Source organism: Brachyistius frenatus, unplaced genomic scaffold, assembly GCF_029030835.1.
Source record: "Brachyistius frenatus isolate BFR_SWC_R1_liver_20210118 unplaced genomic scaffold, ASM2903083v1 Contig_2, whole genome shotgun sequence".
NCBI lineage: Eukaryota > Metazoa > Chordata > Actinopteri > Embiotocidae > Brachyistius > Brachyistius frenatus.
Window position 1 is genome coordinate 10612920 of NW_027210601.1, and position 23037 is coordinate 10635956.

The 23037-nt window shown below is 40.5% G+C and overlaps 1 protein-coding gene across 1 annotated transcript in view; it reads left to right on the plus strand.

The window, feature by feature from the left end:
* The window catches only part of adgrb2 (adhesion G protein-coupled receptor B2), a 215354-nt gene that overhangs the window by 117261 nt on the left and 75056 nt on the right, over positions 1-23037 (plus strand). The window contains exons 6-15 of the mRNA XM_069699156.1: positions 6018-6182; positions 6584-6748; positions 7977-8078; positions 9823-9929; positions 10873-11067; positions 11526-11594; positions 11989-12097; positions 12416-12562; positions 17880-17967; positions 18798-18900. Of these exons, the coding sequence (XP_069555257.1) occupies positions 6018-6182; positions 6584-6748; positions 7977-8078; positions 9823-9929; positions 10873-11067; positions 11526-11594; positions 11989-12097; positions 12416-12562; positions 17880-17967; positions 18798-18900 (1250 nt within the window). The remainder of the gene's footprint in view (positions 1-6017; positions 6183-6583; positions 6749-7976; positions 8079-9822; positions 9930-10872; positions 11068-11525; positions 11595-11988; positions 12098-12415; positions 12563-17879; positions 17968-18797; positions 18901-23037) is intronic.

The window sequence follows — 23037 nt, forward strand, 5'->3', positions numbered from 1 at the left end:
TTATGGCACCTCTGCTGACCAAATGTCTCTCCTCTGTTAAAATGTGGCCTAATGCTGCGTTTAAATCACAACATCAAAGCATCTGAATGGGAAAAACTGTATAGCCATGTCAGCACTGTGGCTTTGTGGAGGTCTTTTTGTTTGGTTCCGTGGTTAGTTAGTCAACCGCTTCGATCCAGACTACAATAGCTCAAGAATTACTGAATCGATTGTTCTGAAAAGAGACATACTTCCATGCTCCACTAAGGGTGAATTGTAATCACTTTGGTGATCTGTAACTTTTAATACAGGTAAAAAGTTGAAATAACAATCTTGAAGATTTTCAATTAAATGTCTGTTGAGTCACTATGTGTAGGTAAGGGAGGTAACATAATGTTGAATTAACCTGAGGCGCACTGATTTCAACCCTTTTATTTGCAGTATTACAAACTGATGAGCTGGATGCCTGTGGTGACATTCCTGGAAAAAAATCACAAGTAGCGCACAGTTAGTGAGGTAGTGTAGATGTAGATGTGAGTGTAGGCAGAGTTGAAACTGCTCTTCAACTACAACAGTAACTGACTGACGTCACACAGGCAACACTGTTTGGACATCTGGAAAGTGAAATCCAATAACAGCTGTGATTACAGCTTATGGCCATAGGTGTCACCAAACACTACAAAATGGTGATCTGATTGGTCGTCAGATTTACTTTGTTCCTTGTGCTCAACTAAGATGGTAAACATAGTGATATTTGCTGCTAAATATACCTTTGTGTCCTTTGTATCTGGTTTCACTTATTAACAACCTACTAGACATGTAACACACACAATAAAAAAAAATGCTACATGTGGTTTAATTTATATTAATCTAGTATTACTACAAGGCTAGTAATTGTAACAGAATATTGTGTTAAACCTTTCTACTCATAACATTGGAAATTTCCCCCCAATCTTTCCTACAGAAAATAATGACCATCTATCCTGTCTCTTCATTCCCACGTTCTCACTACAGTTTTCAGTTCCATCTTCATCTGTGGTCAGCCATGGGATCCATGCCACTTTTCAAACTCTCGCTCACCTACAGAGCTATAGCCTCGCAAAGCCTATGGGTTGGACGTACTTGCTTCTTCCATGGTTGGCTTGGTTTTGATTGCCAAGGAGTCTTGCTGTGCAGCTCTTCAGTTATTGTCTCTGAGATTACCTATTAGGCCCATGCCTTGTCAAGAACGGCAATAAGTCACCGGTGCAGCCCCATCTAATGCCACTGTCGAGGGTACCTCAGGACTTTATTCCAATCTGGCTCAGACTGTCCAGCTGAAACGTCTTTATCAGGCTGCCACTGGAGTGGAATAGGACCAACCAGTGATTGAAATACAGTCTTAATACAGCCGACTTTGAAGAAACAGTGGGATAAGATTTGAACAACGGTCGCTGTAGCCTGTCACAGAGCAGCTTTCTAGATAGAACCGCCAACTGAAATGTGAATACTAGCATCTATGGATTATGTGATGCAGAGTCCTTTGCTTTTTTTTTTAAGACTTAAGGTATGCTTTAGGTATATGCATTGTCTCTGTGCACTTTTAATTTTGTATTTCAAGTGTCTCTTTGAAAAAACACTTGCTTTGAAAGCACCGACGTTAGAAAAGAATATTAATTTCAGTGATTTAATTTGCTCTGGCTTTCTGTGTTGTCAGACTATAAATGGATTATATGTTGGAATAAAGTCATTAATGGACGCACAGACATTAAAACATAAGACAGTTTATTACATAAATTCTGGAGGCTTTCTGAATAATAACCTTTTTTTATTCCTAAATAGATTTCAGTCTAAGTGAGAGTGTGTTTGCTTAGTGTGTAATCACTCACAGAGTAAGTGCTTTTTATTTAATGCAACTAAGACAAATCATGCTGTATATTTTTCCCTGGACTGAGAATACATACGCCTTTACATTTATGTGCCTCTCTATTTCCTCACCCTCCCCACTGACATAATATTTTTGGGCATTTTATTTATTTAGCTTTTTGTCTTTTTATAATTTCCCAAGCAAATATTTTGTAAGGTTAATATTTAAACAAAACAAAACTGTCCCCATTGCCTGACAAAGAAGCTGCAAAGTTGTGTCTCAAAGTGAGAGGAATAAGGAGACGTCATAATCTAAAGCATGGCCTCCGGGATGTTTTGCCATGCTGTTTTGGGAACAGCGTTGGAAAGAGAGGGTTTGGGAGAAAGGGTAGGCTCTTCCTTCGAGGGCCTTAAGGAAATCTGTGTATGTGTGTGTGAATCTATCACAACAGATCCAGCTTGCTTTTGGGAGTTCAAAGGAAATGGTCCTTTGAAATGATTGAATATGACTACCAGCATAGGCCTTTTGGCACAAAACGACCATGCATACACACATACATGTGTGTGTGTGTGTGTGTGTGTGTGTGTGTGTGTGTGTGTGTGTGTGTGTGTGTGTGTGTGTGTGTGTGTGTGTGTGTGTGTGTGTGTGTGTGTCAGCCATTTGATCCCACTGCAAACCACCTCTTTAAACCTTCCACTATATCCTCCAGCATGCCATGCACTGTCTGTGCTACAGGATATTTAACTGATGTGCATTTTAATTTATTCTAATTAGACTCTATACCTCTCTTCACAGTGGCTTTCCGCTTATGTAGACACATGCTAAGCTTACATATCAGAACAAAGCATGCGTACCGAACATGGGCAGAATTGCAAATGTTAATGTTGGAGCTGTTGCATCCAATAAAGACAATCAACAAGGGAAGAGTAAAATCAGCATAAATGCTATATATGGATAATTAACTTAGTCAAATCAGACCATTTTGAGCTCATGTCATGGAATACAAAAAAAAACCCACTTATGTAGGCTGAAGAAAACAGATGTATGTATTCCCTGAAAACTCACAATATACGCATTTCAGTTTATACATACATTTTCAGGAATGTTATAATCAAAGGCAAAATGGTAGTTTGGAGCTTTGGCAAGAAAACAGCTTCCTTTTAGAGAACTGCCATGCTACATCCCTACTTTATTACAATCATTGTGAATATGCTCTTTGTATTTTTATATGCTCACATGGAACTATTTTTGACTGCCGTGTGGTTGCCCACTGCTCCAAGATGTGTGTGTGTGTAGAAGGTGTGAAGAGGATCAATTTCCCCATGGGCATCAATAATGCACTAAAAAAAACCTGTCTGAAAATGGTTTGTCTTTGGTTGCTTCTTTGTTTTTCTTAATACTGTTTTGGACTTGTCGGTTTTCATTAATCAGGATTACATGCGGGAAGTGTCACATTCACACCCTTGTATGCTTGTTCACAATTCACTCTATGTATGTCATCTCCCCAACACAGTGTTGGTCCAAGCTAGTTGGAGCACTGCACAAGTCACACACAGCGTGATTGACCGCATTAGTGAGGAGAGTTGGCAACGCTTTTCCACTTGGGAGAACCAGACAAATACATTTACAGCAATGTGCTTCACTTTTTCTGCTACTTAAAGCCCCTGTGTGTTGAATGTGAGCCTCAATACATCATCCTGAGCTGAAACAAGATGAGTTCTCACTTTGAATTGCTATTCTTGTTAAAACACAGACAAATAGACCACTGGAAAAATGTACAGCACATACACAACAGCTAGGTATGTAGCATTACCATATATATATATATATTTTTTTTTACTTCAGCAGCAGCTACAGTTCAAAGTATTATAGTAACTTTTTATAATGTTTTATTAGAATTGACCAAACTTAAATTATTTCACAGAAAACTACTTATTTATTTTCAGCATATATAGAACCAACATTTTGATTAACAGATCTGCTTGGCTTAAATGAAAATCATATTAAAGTAATGAAATAATAATCCAAGTTTGAATTATATTAGTTATGAAAATCTATAGCTGCAGTGCTCAATACTTTTATATTAACAATTGATCAAATGTTATGTGACACTTGCAGTGGTGAACACAGAGTTCTCTTCTCTTCTTCTTTTAGCTATATTTGACCGTTTCTGTTCAGTTACCTTGCTCTCATCCGCTTTGTTATCAGACAGCATTTTAAACAACAGGAAAACTTTGATCTATCCACAGCAGGTTACTAAAAATACTTCCTCTGTCCTCTGAGGGAAGCAAAACAGAACCAAAAGGACCATGGACAGTAGACGTGCATTTGTTATGTGGCCAGAAAGGCAACTCCAAATGAATGCTAATGCAGCTGTCAGTCTGCTGGATGTGTAAATAGCTCATTTTTTCCAGCATTTTGCTTTTATTCGATAAGAGCAATAAGACAGACAGGAAATAAAGGGGGTAAAGAGAGCAGAGGAATGACGTGCAGTAAAGTCTGGCTGGCCGGGAATCCACCGGGGGACTCACTACTGAAGGTATTTGTGCCCATGTGATATGCACCCTCAGCCCTCTGCTATCAGGTCGCCCCAAACAGCTCATCGTTTTGACAGAACGTACCCCTTATCAATCTTCTTAGGTGATGATTTGTCAGTGTTGCGTTGACAGCTTTAAAACCAGAAACTGGCAAAAAAAAAAAAAAAAAGAAAGCTATTAATGTGAATTGAACACTTAAGCACATTTTTAAAAGGCAGCTGTTAAATCATTACTAATTGTTCACAATTCAAATTTGTGCTGAAGTCAAAGCAACTCCGTAATAATCCAGCTAGAGGCAACCACTTGGGTTAAGTGACACCGCTGCCAACAGCAGGAGGCATTATTATCTCAAGAAACTCTGCGTTTGTGTGACAGTATTAGAAAAGCTAAACGTATTTATTGGAAAATTACTATTGACTATTCCATGCAGTTAATTGCTATATAAACCAAACAGAATTGTTGTGACAGTGTGGCTCTTTAATGCCACTGCTACGGGTCAAAAATTATATTGTCCCCTTAAGACGTGTAACTGAAGTAATAAAACAGTCAGACAGTCTATTTACTACCAGTCTTTTTTTACCAGCAACCAGAGTGCTTTTGTTATTATATTGTCAGGATCTTAAAGGTCGTGAATTGTCTATTTTCAAACCAGTTTTTGGTCCACAAGGTTTTGGTAATTGCTGTTGCGACAATAGTATCTAAAAAAGTAACACTTTAATGAGTCCCTCAATATTCTGACACGTATATGGACTTAAATCAGGAACTGGTTCTTCTGTCAGGTTTTTGTTACAAAGATTTCTAATCAAGACCATGTATCCAGAACAACGAATAAATAAGTATAAGTATTCTCTGACAATTTGGCAAAGATCGGACAGTCAAGCACTTCCTCATTTTATTTTTTTTTTCTGTGACGCAGATTCTCAAAAATGTCTAAGCTATTCCTTTAAAAAAAAAATGTTCCCAAAAATCGAATCTGCCTGTTTCATAATTTCGTATGAGAACTAAAGTACTTCAACAACACTCTTCTCTGCCACCTATTAAAATGGACAGAGGGGGCTTTAATTACATTGGTGCATGTCATCAGGCTTTGGTTGGGCTCTTTGTTGTTCATGCATCGTTTGACAGGCGGTACTGCAGTATACCTAAATAATAATTATTATTTATTATCATTATTGTTTTTATCTATTTATGCACATACACCAGTCAGAAGTTGAAATTCAGTGCCTTTCTAATAACACTGTGAATGAAAATCCAACTGAATGTACTCTGCGTGAACTCTTTAAAACAAAGCATGAAAGGAATAGTAATCAGCTATTTCATAACAGATTGAAATATTTAAAATGTCCATAGACCAGTGAAGTGTTTTGTGTTTGGTTATTGCTATTTATGGAAAACCAAATAGCCTCTGCAGTTTATTTGTTCTCCATCCTAACAAATTGTATATTCTATTTTCTCATAGCCAACTCACTTTCTCTGCCCTGTCTCTCTTTCCTCCCTCTGCACCTGTTCCTTTACTTACATTGTCTCTCCTGTCCTTCAAAACTCTGCATCAATTTATCCCCATTCCCCTCACGTCTCTCAAATTCTCCCTCTCTTCACCCTCATCCATCCCTCTGTCTGTCTGTATCTGCCTCCATCTCTCTCTGACGTCCCAGTGGAGGGCCAGTGGTTGGAGTGGGGCCCCTGGTCGAGATGCAGCGTGACTTGTAACACGGGAACCCAGGAGCGGCAGAGACGCTGCAGTGCGTCGGTGCACGGCTGGGCCGAATGTAAGGGCCCCCATCAGGAGAGCAGAGAATGCACCAACCCTTCATGCAGCGGTAAGGCATACAAAAGAACGCAAAGTATTCACACTAACACGCTCTCAAATGCCATTATGCAAACAGAGAACGTGCACTATTTAAAGGCATCTTCATGCTCGTCTCTGATTCACGTTCCACGTACGAGTAATCTGTGGGTCGGGACCCAATTTGGCTTTGTGAGATTCGACGGGGGCCCTGAAGGACATAAATACTAGTGTGTTTTAATGAGCGTGGGCCCCAGAATCGACTCGTGTTGACTTAATGTTGCGTTTCTTATTAAATATCGACAAAAAAAAAAAAAAAGTTTTAGTTGTAAGTTAAATTCACTGTTTATCAACAAATCGCCGTACTTGCTGCTTTTCCCACACCTCATCCCTGCTCCCGAACCTCTCACTGGTGGTGCTTTGCCCCTGTGCTAGGTGGAGGTAACTGGGGCAGCTGGAACCACTGGAGTCTCTGCAGCAAGACATGTGACTCTGGATGGCAACGACGCTTCAGGATGTGCGAGGGCTCGGGGATACAGGGCTACCCCTGCGATGGCTCGGGAGAGGAGGTCCGGTCCTGTAACGAGAAGAAGTGCCCTGGTCAGTGACTCGAGTGTGTGATGTCACATGTGTGTGTGTCACAGGCTGAAATAGAGATGGAGAACTTCAGGATACTGTATGTACTGCCTACGTTATTCAAGCTTCAAAGGTCCATATAAACAGTTTTTACCTTTATTTGTTTCTGTGTGGATACATTCCTCTGCTTGTGCGTTTGGAGTTTGAAATATATGCGTGTACGTGTGCCTAATCTACACATACACAGTATTTGTCTGGCAGAATGCAAGTAAATCCCTGCGGTTCACACCGCAGCCAAAGTCTCAGAACGGCACTCTTCTCATCTTTATCTGTCTCTCGTCTGTCGCCCTGTCAATTCACATCCCCATCCATCTTTACCTCCTCATTGATTTTGCACATCTTTGCCTTATGGAGCTTTCTTTTTATGCACACTGTTTACCTGTGAGTTATTCCATTTCTGTTCATATTTCTCCTTTTTAACATTGTTTTTAACTCGCTAATATCCCTCGCTTTCTCTTGCCTTCTTTATGTCTTTCTGTGTTTCTCTCGCTGCGAGAGGAGAAGATGTTCAATGGTCCGCTTGGTGCTATTTGTCAGTGTCAGCCACTGCAGGAAATGCTGTGGTTTAATAAGTGCGCCTCTTGACTGAAGCCGTGTGTGTGTGTGAATATGCAAGTGTATTTTCGGTACAAGCCTGAGTGCCACATGTGAGCGTGTTCGCTCTGAGCTCTGACGGGCTACAAGTGATACAGTTTTGAGAGTAGCCTCCACTATGACCTCTTTTGTTTTCAGCAGCTCTCAAGCCTCTTTTACACAAGACAAGAACCTTGTCTGTTGGCATTGCAAGGGAACATCATATCATATTTTCTCTCCTTCTGTCTCTCTTTTTGCTCTTCGCTCTCCGTCCTCTTCATCTCTGTACATCTGCTTCTGCCAACAATCGTCTGCCCCCTCGGAATATCTTCAGAGCGCTCTCCCCCGTTTTTTCATCAGGGTTATGAAAGAGAGGGAGGGAGGGAAAAAAGATGAATAAAAAGAGGGGGTAAGATGAAGAGGGAATGAGATACTACTGAGGCAATGACACTGGCAGAGAGTACTGAGAAATGTACAAGGGAATAAGATTGGGAGCTTCTGCAGGGGAACATTGATTTGAATCTTGATTTTTGTGCTTTTCTGTCTCCTTTTCTTCCCTTTGCCTGATATGCTGTGCTTCATTTCACTTGTTCTATGCCTTTCTCACCTACTTCTGCAGCTCCCCACGAGATATGCAAAGACGAGAACCTTCTCTCTATGTCCTGGAAGAGAGCCTCAGCTGGAGAAACTGTCTACAACAAGTGTCCAACTAATGCCACTGGTCAGTGCTCTGAGCTAAAAAAAACACTTTTAGTGAGCTGATAGCACATTTTTAATTGTGTGCATTAGTTACATTTTTGTGCGTGACAGAACGAATACAGTGTTTACACAAGTTAATGAAACAATGGACAAGAGACCGGCAAGTCTTTACCCGACATTAAAAATGTCCATGTGACCCAATAAATATTCAACAGGAGAAACAGAAATTAGTTTATCCAGTGAACTTATATAAGTGCTTGGTGCTTAGTTAGAGCAGAGCTACCGAAGCTCCTGCTGACACTCAGTCCTTTACAGAAAATGTATTGGACGTAGCTATAGAAGTTTGTTTGCCCCATGGACATACGTTAGCACAGAGATTGGAGAATGTCCAACAGGGGCAACAGAAAAAGTCAGGTCTACATACAGTATGTACATTAGCAGCAGGTACGTAGGACGAGCTAAAGCATAAACCTAAATGAGTTAGCTCAAGAGAGAAAATAAAAATGCTCATATGCATGTCTAAGGCGCAGGCACATATTTGCTCTTAAAGGTCCAGTGTGTAGGATTTTTTTTTTTTTTTTTGGCAAATCATTTTTTCATAATTGTGTTTACTGTCATATTTGTATATTGAAATGTCTATAAACACCCGGAACTCAACAACAAATAAATAATGCATATATGCAATACCCACACTTACATGCACGTAGACAAAAAAAACTGCTAAAACTACAACCGACAAGGACGTTGTTCAGCAGGTTAGAGTAAAGTGCTTATTTTCGATCCGATTAAAGTGATGGGAGAGAATACAAAATGTCGTATAGGTACATGTAAATGGTTTTGCTGTTTTGAGTTTTGATACACAGCAGCCATCATAACATTTCCAAGTCATGTATTATACATTGTGTGCCTTTAACTAGTACAATTGCTTCAATGCAGTACGACTTTTTTTATATTACACTATCATTTTAATCTAAGCTGTACAGTTTCTCAAACTGCAGACTTTTTTTTTTTTTAACCCCCACAAGCATAAAACAAGAACAAACTCCAACTCTTGCTGCTTCTGAATTAAAGTCGAGTGGATGTGCTTCAGAAGCTCTGTTATATAAACGTGTGTTTTTTTCATACTCGTCCTGTAGTATTGGCTCCAACATCAAAACAAGAATTAAGTAGTCTGCACGTAAACATTATAGCTTAAATAATTTCCCATGTAATCTTTATTCAAAGCGTTACATTTACTTTGCAGTTAATTACGATTGTGATCTATGACTACTCACAGTTCAGTGGTTCATGTTGATTTGGTTCAAAAGGTTTTCTCTTGATGCAGTATTTTGGCAGCCTTCAGTTTACCTCCTTCCTGCCAGGTGAAAACAGCCAGCAGCCAAACACTGTAGAGTTGCTGTGACTAAAATATTTTGAAGTTGGAACAATCTGGTATTTATTTCACTCCAAGAGAAGGCACGAGCAGATTTTGTATTTATAAGTGTTAATACTTTACATTAGGGGGTTTCCCTACATCTCTTAAAATACATTGGGCAGACACCTCTTTTATTAGCCCTGACCTTGTGATGAATGGGCTTATTGTTTTTGGTTTCAGAATTGAAATAAGATATTTACGTATGTGTTTTGTGGCAGCAGTATCTTTAATAAGTGTGAACGGCACGTCACATTTACATTAAGTTTAGATAATGATGAGTTTTTGGGCGGATTTCATTTCTAAATTTGTTTCACCCTGTTCAAAGTATTTTGTGTCTCTCATTTATGCCTAGGATCTGCTAGTCGTCGTTGTATGCTGGACAATAATGGAGTTGCTTTCTGGGGTCCTCCGAGCTTCGCCAGATGCGTCTCACTTGAATATAGATATTTACATTTATCTGTAAGTTCCCTTTTAATGAATAAGTACTGCCAAACCGAGAAACTCTTGCTGATAGTAAGTCTCCTCAGTGAATTTAGTAGAAAGTGAAATTTGTTTGTGAAAGTTATTCTCTCTTACTTTTCCCTTTTTTTTTTTCTTTTTTTTATCTATCATGTACCTCTGTTCAACTTTTTTGTTTTATAAAAGTTTACTCAAAATAGAGGAGGGTCTTCACTCAAGGCTCGCCGCTATCTCTAATTAGCTTTCCCAGAGCTTTGTGCTCACACTTATCAATTAATGAACATTGCTAATGAATGTGTTCATCAGCGAGACTGTTTTCCTGCTCTGTGAACTTCAACCTTTTCCATCTCCTCGATGATGGCGGAAGGAGATGGGGGTCAGGGATTGTGCGTGACAGAGCTGATTGCACCGTTAGCTTCTTTTCCAACCTTTCATTAACACCAGGAGTCAATAATTAATTTTCTGTGATTGCTGTTATCTTCTGTTGTTCCACTCTCTCCCTTTCTCTCTCTCTCTCTCTCTCTCTCTCCCACCCTCTGTTTCTCTCTCTGCATTTCACGTGCGCGCCTAGACTTGCTTTATGCATGTCTTTCTCTGAAGTGATGAGATCCAGTTTCTGCCTGAGAGCACTGCTGGGCCCTCCTTTTGTTTCCTTATTTTAAGCACAAGCACCAAAAATTCAGCCATGTTCATATATACTCCTGTCTTGAAATACCCCCCTTAGCTCACATCCACAACATCTCTGTGATTTCTTGTCAAAAACACTATCTCGGTTGTTTGGTCTTGCTGTTTCTGACATTTTTTTTTACCAGCTACATATTTTGAATAACAACACAGTTGCTACAGTAAGTGCCAACAGGCTTGTGTTTAATCATCTTGACTATATCACGCAGAAGTGAAACCAGTTAACTTTTCTAAATTTCTCTCATTCTTCACGCTGTAGTTACGAGAGCATCTCGCGAAGGGTCAGAGGACCCTGGCTGGGGAGGGCATGTCTCAGATCGTACGGACTCTCCTGGAGCTCTTGCAGAGGAGGAGCTACTACAGTGGCGACCTTCTCTTTTCCACGGAGATCCTGCGAAATGTGACGGACACCTTCAAAAGAGCAACCTACATCCCAGCTCCCGACGACGTGCAGGTAAAAGGCAGAACCTCTGAAACTTCTCACAAACCATGCAAACCAAATCATGCTGTCATAGACAAACTCTCACACAGACATACACTTAAAATGCCTTGACATTTATTCACTGTAGAAGCTCCAATTTCGACTGCACAGGGTGTGCATAACAATGAAGTACAACTGCAGTGTTGCTACGGCCTCAAAGGTGGATTTTTTTTTTTTTAAGCATTTTTCTCTTTTCCCTGTCTATAAGAGAGAGCAAAATGCTGCTGTCTAAATCAATCATTTGACAGACATTTTTTTTTTTTTATGTCTTACAGCATGTGTAGACTGCAAAAACTACTATACTAAACTTGATTGAGAATAAATTGCAGTGTTGCTGCAATGGTTAATGGGTTAAAGATAGATATATGATAAGAAACACTTGTGTGATGGCAGTGCTTTAACTTCTAAACACATATTTTTCTTGCGTCTAGAAATTCTTCCAGATAGTCAGCCACATGTTGGACATGGAAAATCTGGAGAAATGGGAGGACGCTCACCAGGTAAAGCCCTTTATGTATGTGGGTTAAGTGTGGTGCTTTGGGTGCCTGTGGGTGCTTCAATACAACTGTTTTGCATTAATTAGTGTCTATCTGCTGCTGCACAGTGCCCTAATTGCATGTGTGAGTATTTTTGCGTGAGGGTGGGCGTGACTACATCCCATATTAACCCTTCATTATTAGTCATAAAAGCACACCTGTTTACAAAAACACTGCAACAACACAACTACCCAAATCTAATATTATATTCCACGTGGTTACAATTACCAACCCTGGAACACATTCAATGGTAATGCTATGAATAAAGATCTGTCAATGGGTGAGACATGTTTTATACAAAGCTGACTGTGGACTATGACATTATAATAATTGTTCTTTCTCATCCCTCCATCAACAGGTCGCTCCCGGTGCTGCTTTGCTGATGAGGATATTAGAAGATTTCATTCACCTCATCGGAGAAGCCCAGAAGCCTTTCCAGAGTTTCCTATTGGTTACCAATAACCTCAGTGAGTGTTACACAAGTGCTGTCACATCCCAAGGCGAGACAGATAATAGATGGGTTTTACACCAATGACATTCACTAATTTCATGGAGTTAAGGTCAGAATTTGTTTGTGAATTTTTACCATTCTTCATCTTTAGTAAAGTTCAGCCAAGATCTTCTTTTGTCATGTTCAACTCTGACTTTCAAATCATTTTTTCACATAAATCAGGACTCTCTTACTTTTTTCTTGAACTGTTATTGTCTCACTTTACTTGTAACCACTGTGTTTAAGGCCGTTTTTCGCTGCAGTGAGTTTCGAGTGTTTTTGGCATCTTTTCCAGTGATAACAATCCAGCGAGAGCCGGTGTCAGCAGTTTCCAGTGATATCAACTTCCCCATGAAGGGCCGGAGAGGGATGAAGGACTGGGCCCGTACTGCAGAGGATAAGCTCTATATCCCTAAAGAGGTGTTCACCATCCCAGCTGAGGGTAAGAGAGCTGAGACACACATCCACTGCTCAGGGATGGTCTAAACGTTGGGCTTTTTTGGTGCTAATATCTACTACTCATTGTGTAAGGTGGTCAGGGCCGGCCCATATACATAAAACACAAGATTAGTTGTATTTCTTTTAAGGGTTTTTCACAGAACAATTATAATTAATAATCAAATGAATGAATTAAACCTGGACACCATCACTGAAACTGGCTTAAAGAGGAAGGAAACAGCAGTGCCAGAAGTGTAATCATAATTTGCTTCAGTTGTAGTTGTCATTCGTCTTGAATTTCAGACATATGAGGATCATCCCACTCTACGTTTTTCTTTAGCCAAGGTTAGACCATCTTGTCAAGAAGAGCTACCACCAGTGTGAATACACATACCCCGATATGTGTCTCATTAAAGCAGATAGAAGGTTTCTCAAGGACGTTAAAGGGTAATGTTGAGAAGGATTTGGACTGTAAAGAGGCCCTGGAGGGCTTCTCAAGAAGATGCAGGTCTTTCATCTGTGAAGAAGTGTGCTGCATCCCCTTGAGATCACCAAGTCCTTGTGCAATTTTGAAAGATGCCTATTGACTTTGAGCAACAAGAGAATGTTAACGTTAAGAGAATGTTGTCATTAGTCCAAACTGATATCCATTTTATAACCCAAGAAACAAGAGAAGATATTGTCCATACGCATGCCAACAAATAAAGAAGGAGAAAAGGAGGAGAAAGAAGACGTTACCAAAACAAAGGAGCTGAAGTTGTAAAGAGGAAACAAAAGGACGTAAAAGAGGGGGAAGATAAGAGAATAACTGTGGCAGATGTGATCCACTGCCAACAAAGGCAAAGGGCATATCCCACAGGAAATTGTACTGGCAGACTTTCTGCCTGGCACCCCATCCCATATCCAAATTAAAGTTCAGAGGGGCTGCAGGCCAAGAGAGTAGAGCTCCCTCTGACCTCTGACTTACGCTGATGATACAGATTCTCTTTGATTGACGTTCAAGATGTCAGGTGTGCCAGCCACAGGGAGCTTCACCTCAACTCACCCACTCTCTGCCTGTTTATCATGCACATTGTAATATCCAAACCACTCCGCAACAAGTCATCTCCCTTCTGTAACAGATACTGTTTATGAATTGTCTTAATCATTTTTTCCAAGTTCTTTCCACATTTTATGGAACAGTAAATTAGGATATCCGAGAGGATGAATACTCAGGTGTCAGCAAGAGCAGTTTAATATTGCTGCATTGCAATGTTTTCCTCTTTCTTATTCTCCGTGTGTCATATATTTCTGATTTACTTTGCTGCTTTTCCTGCCCTTTTTCCCCAATCTCGATTTTCTTGTCCATTATTCTCATAGTTTGTGGCGGTGCATGTTTTGTCTCTCGCAGTGCTTATTGTGCAATAAAAATGACCAGCTGCACCACATTTGCACTGGGTGTTCAGCACATGCCATCGCCATTTTAGCATATGCTATTTGGTGAATTGTTTCATCCAAACCGCACATAGCCTTATGAGTTAGGACATTATTAGTACCCTTTGCCCCTATGGGAACTCTGCCTCTTCCCATTGGCAGTCCATGAGTTGAAGTATTCAGTTGATTGCTATCAGTTTGTTTGGTTCATTTACCCCGTAATGAAAGCCTATTTCAGATGGACAGCTTAAACATGCTCATAAAGGCCCATTGGCACCTTTTTGTGTGTATGTGTGTGTGTGTGTGTGTGTGTGTGTGTGTGTGTGTGTGTGTGTGTGTGTGTGTGTGTGTGTGTGTGTGTGTGTGTGTGTGTGTGTGTGTGTGTGTGTGTGTACGTGCGCGCAACTGTCGCACGTACAATTGATAGGTTCATGAATCGCTTCAGTGGGCAGAGGCTAGAACTGCTCTTCACTGATTTCCGAGGTGACAAACACCCCCTTCTCCCTCCACCGTCTTTCTCTCTCTCTCTCTCTCTCTCTCTCTCTCACCAGCATCCATACAGACAGCACACTATGTCTCGCAGCCATGCACACACTTAGATGCAGAGATGCAAGTCAGAAGTGACTTCATATTTCAAATACAGCATTGTTTGTGCATGCACGTGGTTACGCGTCGTTGGCGTTATTTGAGCAAGAACACAAATCAAATGATTTCAATGTCAACTGGAGTTGGGAATTTGCTGATGTCAAGTCAGTAAGTGTTGCTAAAACCAAAGTTGTGTCTTTTTTACGTGACTCACCGTCTTGAGGAGAGTGAAATGTTAAGAGTGATACCCCATTTATTTCAACCTGGTGTATTTCTTAAAAAAATCTGGCTATAGCAGCTGCAGGAGTCATTCTAACTTGTTAAATTACTTTGAAAAAACTTGAATCCACAGTGTGTTACCAATTTAATTTTTATTTGTAGGCTCAACACTTTTCTTTTTAAAGTGTATCTTTACAGTTACCAACTCTTTTGTTGACATTTAGGAAAACAATGACTCAATCTAAACAATGCAAGTCTCCTATAGCTTTCCACATAAAGCAGGATTTTTTACATTAATCATTTAGTCTCTTTGTCTGACCAAAAGTAAATAGAAAAAGAAGCTGCCTGGAGCTGCTATGATACTAACTGCATTAGGGATTTACAGGGAAACTCAATAAACAAATTGCTAAGGCGGATTACACCATGGATTGTTATGAAGACAAGGCATTTCACTTTGATGGTTCAGTGTGTTCATCCGAACTGTGGTAAACAGACAAAAAGATACATCAAGTGGAAGAGGAGAAACCGAGGATGGAGGCAGAGACAAATAGGCTAGGTCCATCCTGAAAGACAACGTATCTCAGGAAACCGGCGATGTTTCTGCCCACAACTTTCCACAGTTGACTGGGAGGGAAAACTTGAATTGGGACAGACTTGGAAAGTAAAAAGGATTTCAGCATTGAAATTGCAAAAAATTGCTGTCCTGGATACTTTTAATTAAATTCCTGAAATTGGACTGAGGAAAAGGAGGCTCCCTGCATGACGAAAAGCTCAGCTCTTCAAGAAAAGTGATTGCATGATCTAAAACAATAGGCTAGTGTGTGTCTGTCCCGCTAGCTATAAACCCAAGCATCTACCGATATTCCTTGACCCAATAATGGGCCAAATGGTTGTCACCCATCTAGCTGGGCAAACCTAATCCCCTCTTGGCTTCAGCTCCGCACACATCTGTGCTATTAATTGTGTCATATACCTTTTTGTGAAAGAAAAAAAACATATATGCATCCCAAAATGTCCAACTATAGCTTGATCAGCTCAGAATAGCTAACTAAATTGAAATAAATGTAGTAGGGAGTGAGTTAAATATAAGTCAGTTAGGTGCTAATAACAACATCACTGATCATCAGTAATTAAAGCATTGTAATAATTCATTATTTTCCGAGTTTAAGAATATTCTCCTGCCATTATGTTCATGTGGGTAAAGTTTAGACGTTTCCTGTTTGTGTACAACAGTGAAAGTGTAGAAGAATTCAATAAGAAAGAAAAATAATCCCTCCCAAAGAGCTTGTTTGGATGGAGATTTTGACTTTTGATTAAAACAGTAAATTGTGGCCGAGCATTAACTGCAGGCATATATTTTCCTGATGAATGGCACACTAAAGTTCACAGCTGGTGACTTGTGGTTTGCCATTTTGCTGGATTACAGCTGACCACCAATCATTTAGATGTTCGGCAAAAGGGAGAGTAACGAAAAGTCTGTTCGTGGGAAATTAGAGTTTTGTGATTGAGTGCTTTTGTGGTATTAATCATCCTGGAGTGGAGGAGTGCCACCCCCTCACAAACTGATTTACCATTTACCCATAATACACTGACTTTCTCATTTGCATGCCTTTGCAGACACTGTCCAATTAGGATCCATCAAGCTCACAGGCTTTCTCATGCTGACTTTGATTTTTTTTTTTGTTTTTTTTTGTGCTTCCTCACAGTTTCCGAATTGCTCTTTTTTTTCTCCCCGTCGAGATCTTTTTGTCTCTTCCTCTTTCTCCCCTCTTCTGTCTCGCATAGCTATCTCTTTTCCTGAGTATTACCTCTTAGGCAGCAGACAGACAGATTTTGGATGAGTCACCCTCAGCCCCCTCTGCCTCTTCCTCTCCCCCTCTCTCTGTCTCTCTGTGCCGATGTTCCTCCGTTGCTTCTCACTGCCTAAAAGGGCAAAGAAGGGAGTGGCATCTCTCAACATGAACTCTTTCCCTCGTACTTTCCCTTTCTGCTTCTTTCTGCCTCCCCTCACTTGAGACAAAGTGACATTTACAGAGGGACACTATATATCCTTGGGAGCCTCTGCTCTTTTTGGCAAAAGAACACTGAATAGAGTGATGGAAGGCAAGGGTTTTTTTAAGAAGGGCCACTGAAAAGGGTGGAAAAGTTGAAAAGTGGGCCGGAGAATAGAAACAACAACAGAGGAGGAGAAGTGTTGAGGGGGAGGATTTGAAACAAGTGAGAAGAGAGAGGGATGAGGACATTGTGTGAAGAGGCTCGAGACACCGACACTTTATTTTACTCAAGTTGAATACATATTGGTGTAACGTGTTTTTTTTTGTTTTTTTTTTTTAAATGAGGCCTCTGCGTTACACCTGCAGTAGATGATCAGTAGGCGAGATACTAGCTGCTCAAAGGCAAACAAAAACACATACAGTGTTTCAAAGTTTGAAACTACAATCATGCAGCTAATTAGCCTGAGAGTGGAACATGTAGTTGTCGAATGCTTCAGTAAAGCACTGCAATTTATTGACTTCTCCTTTTTGGATGTAGTCAACAGAGCATTTCTCAGCGACACCTGAATAGTGTGTGTAAATTAGGCTGAAATTGACGGTGAGAAATTGAGAGGAGAAATCTGTGCTCGTTTGCGTCACCAAGTGCTATGATGGATGGATTTAGTTCATCAGTGCAGATTAGCTCAAATTGAATCAATCATAAATAGCATCACAACAGCCTTAATATAAAATGTATTAGGTCTAGGTAATATTGCGCAGAGATTTTGAGGTTTTTTTTAAGCTGTCTCTTAAATTTCCCTACTTCCCTCTTTCTTCACAACATATTTTTTATTTTCTATTTAAAATTAATATAAAGTTGTGGCAATGACCCATTTACATGCCAGAAGAGTATATAAAGACAGTTTGTTTCTTCTTTTTTGAATAAACCAAGAAATATGGATTTGTTTCCATTTGCGTAGCATCGTTTGTTTTCAGTCTTCAGCAACTTGCACCTTTGGACAAGATTAAAAGGGGTATAAAATGGATTGGTATACCTGTAATTGATTTTGAAGGTGTTCTGGGCAAACTGCATCTGGTGCTGATCAGTTGAAAAATGTTATTCTCTTTCAGAGACAGAAGCGGACTCAGAATCTACAATGTACTATGTCATTGGAGCCGTCCTGTACAGGACATTGGGCATCATTTTACCTGCACCAAAGTGAGTACTTAATTACTATTTTTTTTTTAAGGATTTGAAACAGTTTCCTCTTGTCCCTGTCCTTTCCTTTACCTTTCTGCAACTTGTCAGACTTGTAACATCCCTTGTATTCTCTTTTACCTTTCTAGTTTCTTTTCTCACTATATTTGTTTTATTTCTGTGCACTTTCTTCTGTGGCTCCTCTCCTCTACCTAATTCCAACCTCCATTTCTTCAACTGTCTTCTCCCTTATAATGTCTCTGTCGCTTCTCTCTTATCAGACAAAAAAAAGTACATTTCCCTAGAAATGCTTCCCTTTCTTCTGCATTGTCGGTGTATTTTTGGAAATGTACAGTGGGATTTGAATGAGTGCCGTCTAATGGGTCCTGAAACTTGCAAAAATAGAAGTTAGAAGAAATCATGAGGTTGTCAAAAGGCCACTGTGATATGGTGTTTATGCTGGCCCTGGGCCCTTTAATTCAGGTCAGTGCTCTTGGATGTGGTTGAGCTGGATCTGTTAAAACCCTTTTCTCTCTGTAGCTCTGCTGAATGTTAATAGATCCAGCACACAGTTTTTACTCAGGCGTTCTCTTTGGCTTTTCTACTCCTTCATTTGTTTTATTTTGTGTGTATTTTTGCAAATCGACTTAAAAAACGTCAAAAGCATCACAGTAGACATGGTGTACACATATTTTTGACAAAGAGCAAAATAAAGAAATCAGTGGCATTATATTATTATCATAATTCTTTTTTGCCATTGTCCAAAGTCGAAAACTTGGTTTAAGCAAAACTTGTTGAAGCCAAAATTCTCAAAAAATAACCCTCATTTGTGTGTGTTTGTATCTTTGCAGCCCCCCCGCAGTGATCAACTCCAAGATCCTGACAGTGACAGTACGACCAGAACCACAACCCAGCGAGCCCATGGTGGTGGTGGAGCTGTCCCCGCTTTTAAATGTAAGTAAAATAAATCTGATTCAATAGTAAGAACAGTAAGAATCGCCAACACGTTCCCAGTGCCTCAAATAATGACATTTACCAGGGCATCGAAATACTGACGCTATATGAAAGATTTTGTCTCATTTGGACGCACAAGTTGCCGATCAACTTTCATTTTAGCACCAGAAACAACGTGGTTGTGGTTAGAAAAAGATCAGGCTTTGTGTTACTACAAAGAAATCCACCGACTTTTCCACCTTTGCGCTTCGTCACTTTTGCCACACTTCAAAAACACATGAAGTACCTTGTGCGTACGTCTTTGAAACCAAAGGGCACCTTGTGTGTATCTGTCTGACGCCAACAGCTGTGACAAAATGGCAGTATTTGAAACCCTGGGAATGAGAACGGTCTGGAACCGCACTGTTTTTCTGTGATACAAACACAGCCAATTATCCAGGACAACAAAGCTTATGCTATTGACTGCTTCTGTTATGAGTCTTCAAGATCTTGTCTGTTTCAGGTGTAGGATATTAAGGAATGAGGAACATTCCTTCAACTTTTATCACCCAAACTTTCCCAACCACGATAGGACGACGTAAAATCCAGAAAATTCACTTCATTTTCGCAGTAATATCAAAGTGTGTCACATGCAGTAAAAAACATATTCCAAAGGAAGCACTTTTCAGTGCAAGCGTTTGCAGTTTTTATTACATACTTATAGATTGGTCAAGAAAATACATATTTTTACAGCTTCAAAGGGATCCACTTCTCCCAGCTGACCCATGTTTCCCAAGTTCAGATGAAACACAAAGTGCTGCATGCTATAAAGCGTTATAGTGCTGGTCGAAGTGCCGAATAAACGCAGACCTTTTGGGCTTTCTTATATCGCACTGTCTCCTGATACCTATTCAATTTATATTACAGTAGAGTGTGTTATTATAACCGACTCGTGGGGTGTCTTCAGTGGAAAAGACTAAGTGCAAGTTTAATGAGAGACACACTTCACGACCTCAATAAGATGTGGATTTCATTAGCCATTCTGCTGTGCAAAGGTGGACACAGTTCTAAAAAAATAATGTTGAATATTTAATGGTTCTCTCCAGACAACGCAAACCCACACACACACACATATAGATATACATATACGTGCATATTCAAATTTTCCAATAATATCAGTATCTTGCTGTTTCAACCAAGTCCGAAGGGTCCAAATTATTGCACAGTGTTTCATTAAAAATACTCCGTATTCATTCTCCATCCCCTGCTACTCCACCCCCCTACTTTAAACCGCTGATTCACAACATAAGTATGGCATTTCCTTTATACGCCTCTATCTTTTATCTTCCTATTATTCTGCTTTTTAACACTTTTGGCAAAGCAGCGGTAGTGCAGGTTGTACACCCTCTGTCCATAGGATGATGTTTTAATGCTGATCCCAGCGTGGTGCTCTGTACCACAAACCGGAGGCTCCCGCTGAGGACAGCGCACAGTCGAGCACAGGGCAGATGCAAATTTGTACACCCTCAACCAGTGGTTGGGAGGTCATTGTAATCCCACTTAAAAGGGCGCTTAAAGGATTTAGTTTTACACTTCCCAAAGTTCAGGGGACTCACAAGAGAATACTGAATACTGAAAATGGATGCAGCACAGGCTGACATGCCCGGACTTCCTGGCCCTTCATATGTGTCATGCATCAAAAATGCTGTGTCCGACATTTCACGTTAAGCAGCTGAACTTCTTAAGGCTTCAGTCTGAAGCCCCGGGAGGAAGGTAAATAACAACATAACGATCAAGAGGAATTAGTTAAAACTACACCTTAAAATGAATACATCTCTGTCATCCAATAAGAATCACATGATTACACAAGATTCAAATGATTAGAACAATGTTATTCGGAGTTTTCATTATTTTTATTTATATGGTTTCATTTGAGATGTAAACAGTGCTTATGATATTAATCATAACCACACACATCCATTATAACAACTTGAAATAGATTTGGGTTTCAGCAAATCCTAAATGCAAAATACAGCAGAAAAAAAAAGAAAAAAAAAAAAGGAAATCAATCATATCTTTTACAACCAACATAAGGCTGGATTTGGATGGTAAACAAAAAACAAACAAAAAATCCAACTTTGAGTATCTGTTAAGCATATCTTCAGACAAAGCCACCAGGCCAGCAGCCAGAGAGCTGGTTGGTTCACCAGTCTAGGTGCTGACGCTCGAGCTGATCTTCATCATCAAACTCCCAAGACAGAGAATGAGCATATTTTAGAATGTCGAACCATTCCTGCAAAACACAACCCAAATTGGAAATTCAGATTACAATTGCAGTCAAACTACATTAAAATGAAGGGTAAAGTTGCTTGAGTATATCTATCTTGAGTATTTTCTGCTTCTCAATTAACTCCCCACAAGAAGGACATATGTTCAAGAGAGCAGAATCTCCTGTCATGGGCTTCAGCTGTAGTTGGTGTTGACCTTGGTTGGAACATCCAGCTGCAGAAGCAGCTGCCTCGGGCTTTGCTCTCATATGAGAGCGTTGAGGGCTCTGCGCAGGGTCATGTCTTCACTGAGAGGGCATCTGTTCCAGTCAGACTCCCCACATATCTCCCTGGTGCCCCGATGCGTGCGTGCGTGCGTGCGTGCGTGCGTGCGTGGGTGTGTGCGTGCGTGTGTGTGTGTGTGTGCGTGTTTGTGTGTGTGTGTGTGTGTCTTTACTGTTGAGTGGGAAGCAGGAGGCCAGAGAGCTCTGTGTCCCCACAGTAAAAGCAGTACACCATATGCCACTCCCTCCCTTCAGCCATCCTTCATGTAGCCGTTTCAATTATAAAAGGCAGCTCTGGTTTGCCATGCAGACGTGAGCCATAAACCTTTCTGGTAATTTCACTGTAATCTACTGTAGGTTACTTTCATCAGTCCAAAAGGCTCATCCAGGTTGCTCCATTTCATTTTCTAAATCTATAATCTTGGCTATAAAGTGGCAGGCTTTCAAGACTCCCTGAACCTGCGTGGTCCTATTCTGTTCCATTAGTTCATTTATCTGATTAGCTCACCATATTCACATCCAATATTCATTACCACATGTGGTGTTGAATACCTTGAAGAAAAAAAAAAAAAAAAAACGTCTTTTCTTCTCGAGAGGAAAAAAGAAGACAGAAGCTATTAAGGTAGATGACATTATTGCTGTCCATAAATGCAGCTGTTAGAGTCAGACTTGCGCTGCTCCCAGTGAGAGGCATCAGTTGAGCAGACGCTGTCATTATGGCGGGTATCGGCGCTAAAGAGGAAGCAGCCATCGTGGGAGTACACAGGTGTCACTCCCGCTGTAGCGAACAGTCAGGCGCGATGCCCGCTGATTGATAGGTGAATGCTAACGGAGCTCGCCACGCTAATGCACGCCGGGGGACAACTAATGCCGGTGACGGCGGTCGGCGTGAGGCAGAACAAAGCACTGTCATCCATCAATCCGTGTCACCTCGTCTCTGATCCTGTCTATATAAACGTTGCATCATCCATCCCGTCCTCTCCAGGCCGGTCATGCAGAGACCCCTGGAAGCACTGATTCATGGGAGATCAGTTATGAACTGCTCAGAGAAGGAAGGATGACCTTGCCTTTAGAGGAATACATCCTCACAGTGCAGACTTGAACGTGCATCACCTCCTTCTCTCCCGTTTTGGCTCATTTACAACCCCATTGATAATCAGAAAAAATAGGTTTGTTCTTCACCCAAGAAGAAGTAATTAATTAAAATTGTCCTCAGTCATCATCCTTTGTTATAATGGACACAGCAGTCTGGCTGTGGAGTTACTGCTATAATCCCCTTTGCCATAAGGGGGAGCTCAAAGGCAAAGTGCTTAACGCAGGACTCAGGAAGCACCAACTTACTGGTACAGAGAGGGATCCATTTTCCTCTGCATCAGCCTAGTTGAACAAATGTTTTTTAGATGCAGGTACTCAGCTAGAGGCCCGACCACCCCGACTTTAAAGAATCCGGAAAGACTGAGATCAGAGGCGCTCATTTGTAAGCTCTATAAGGCACCAATTTGAATCTTTTCACTCTTTGGATTTGGGAATAAATACTTTGTGTTCGATCCAGACCAGATACCCACAAAGTTCACCTAAACTCAGTTACAATCACAAACCTCGTCCAG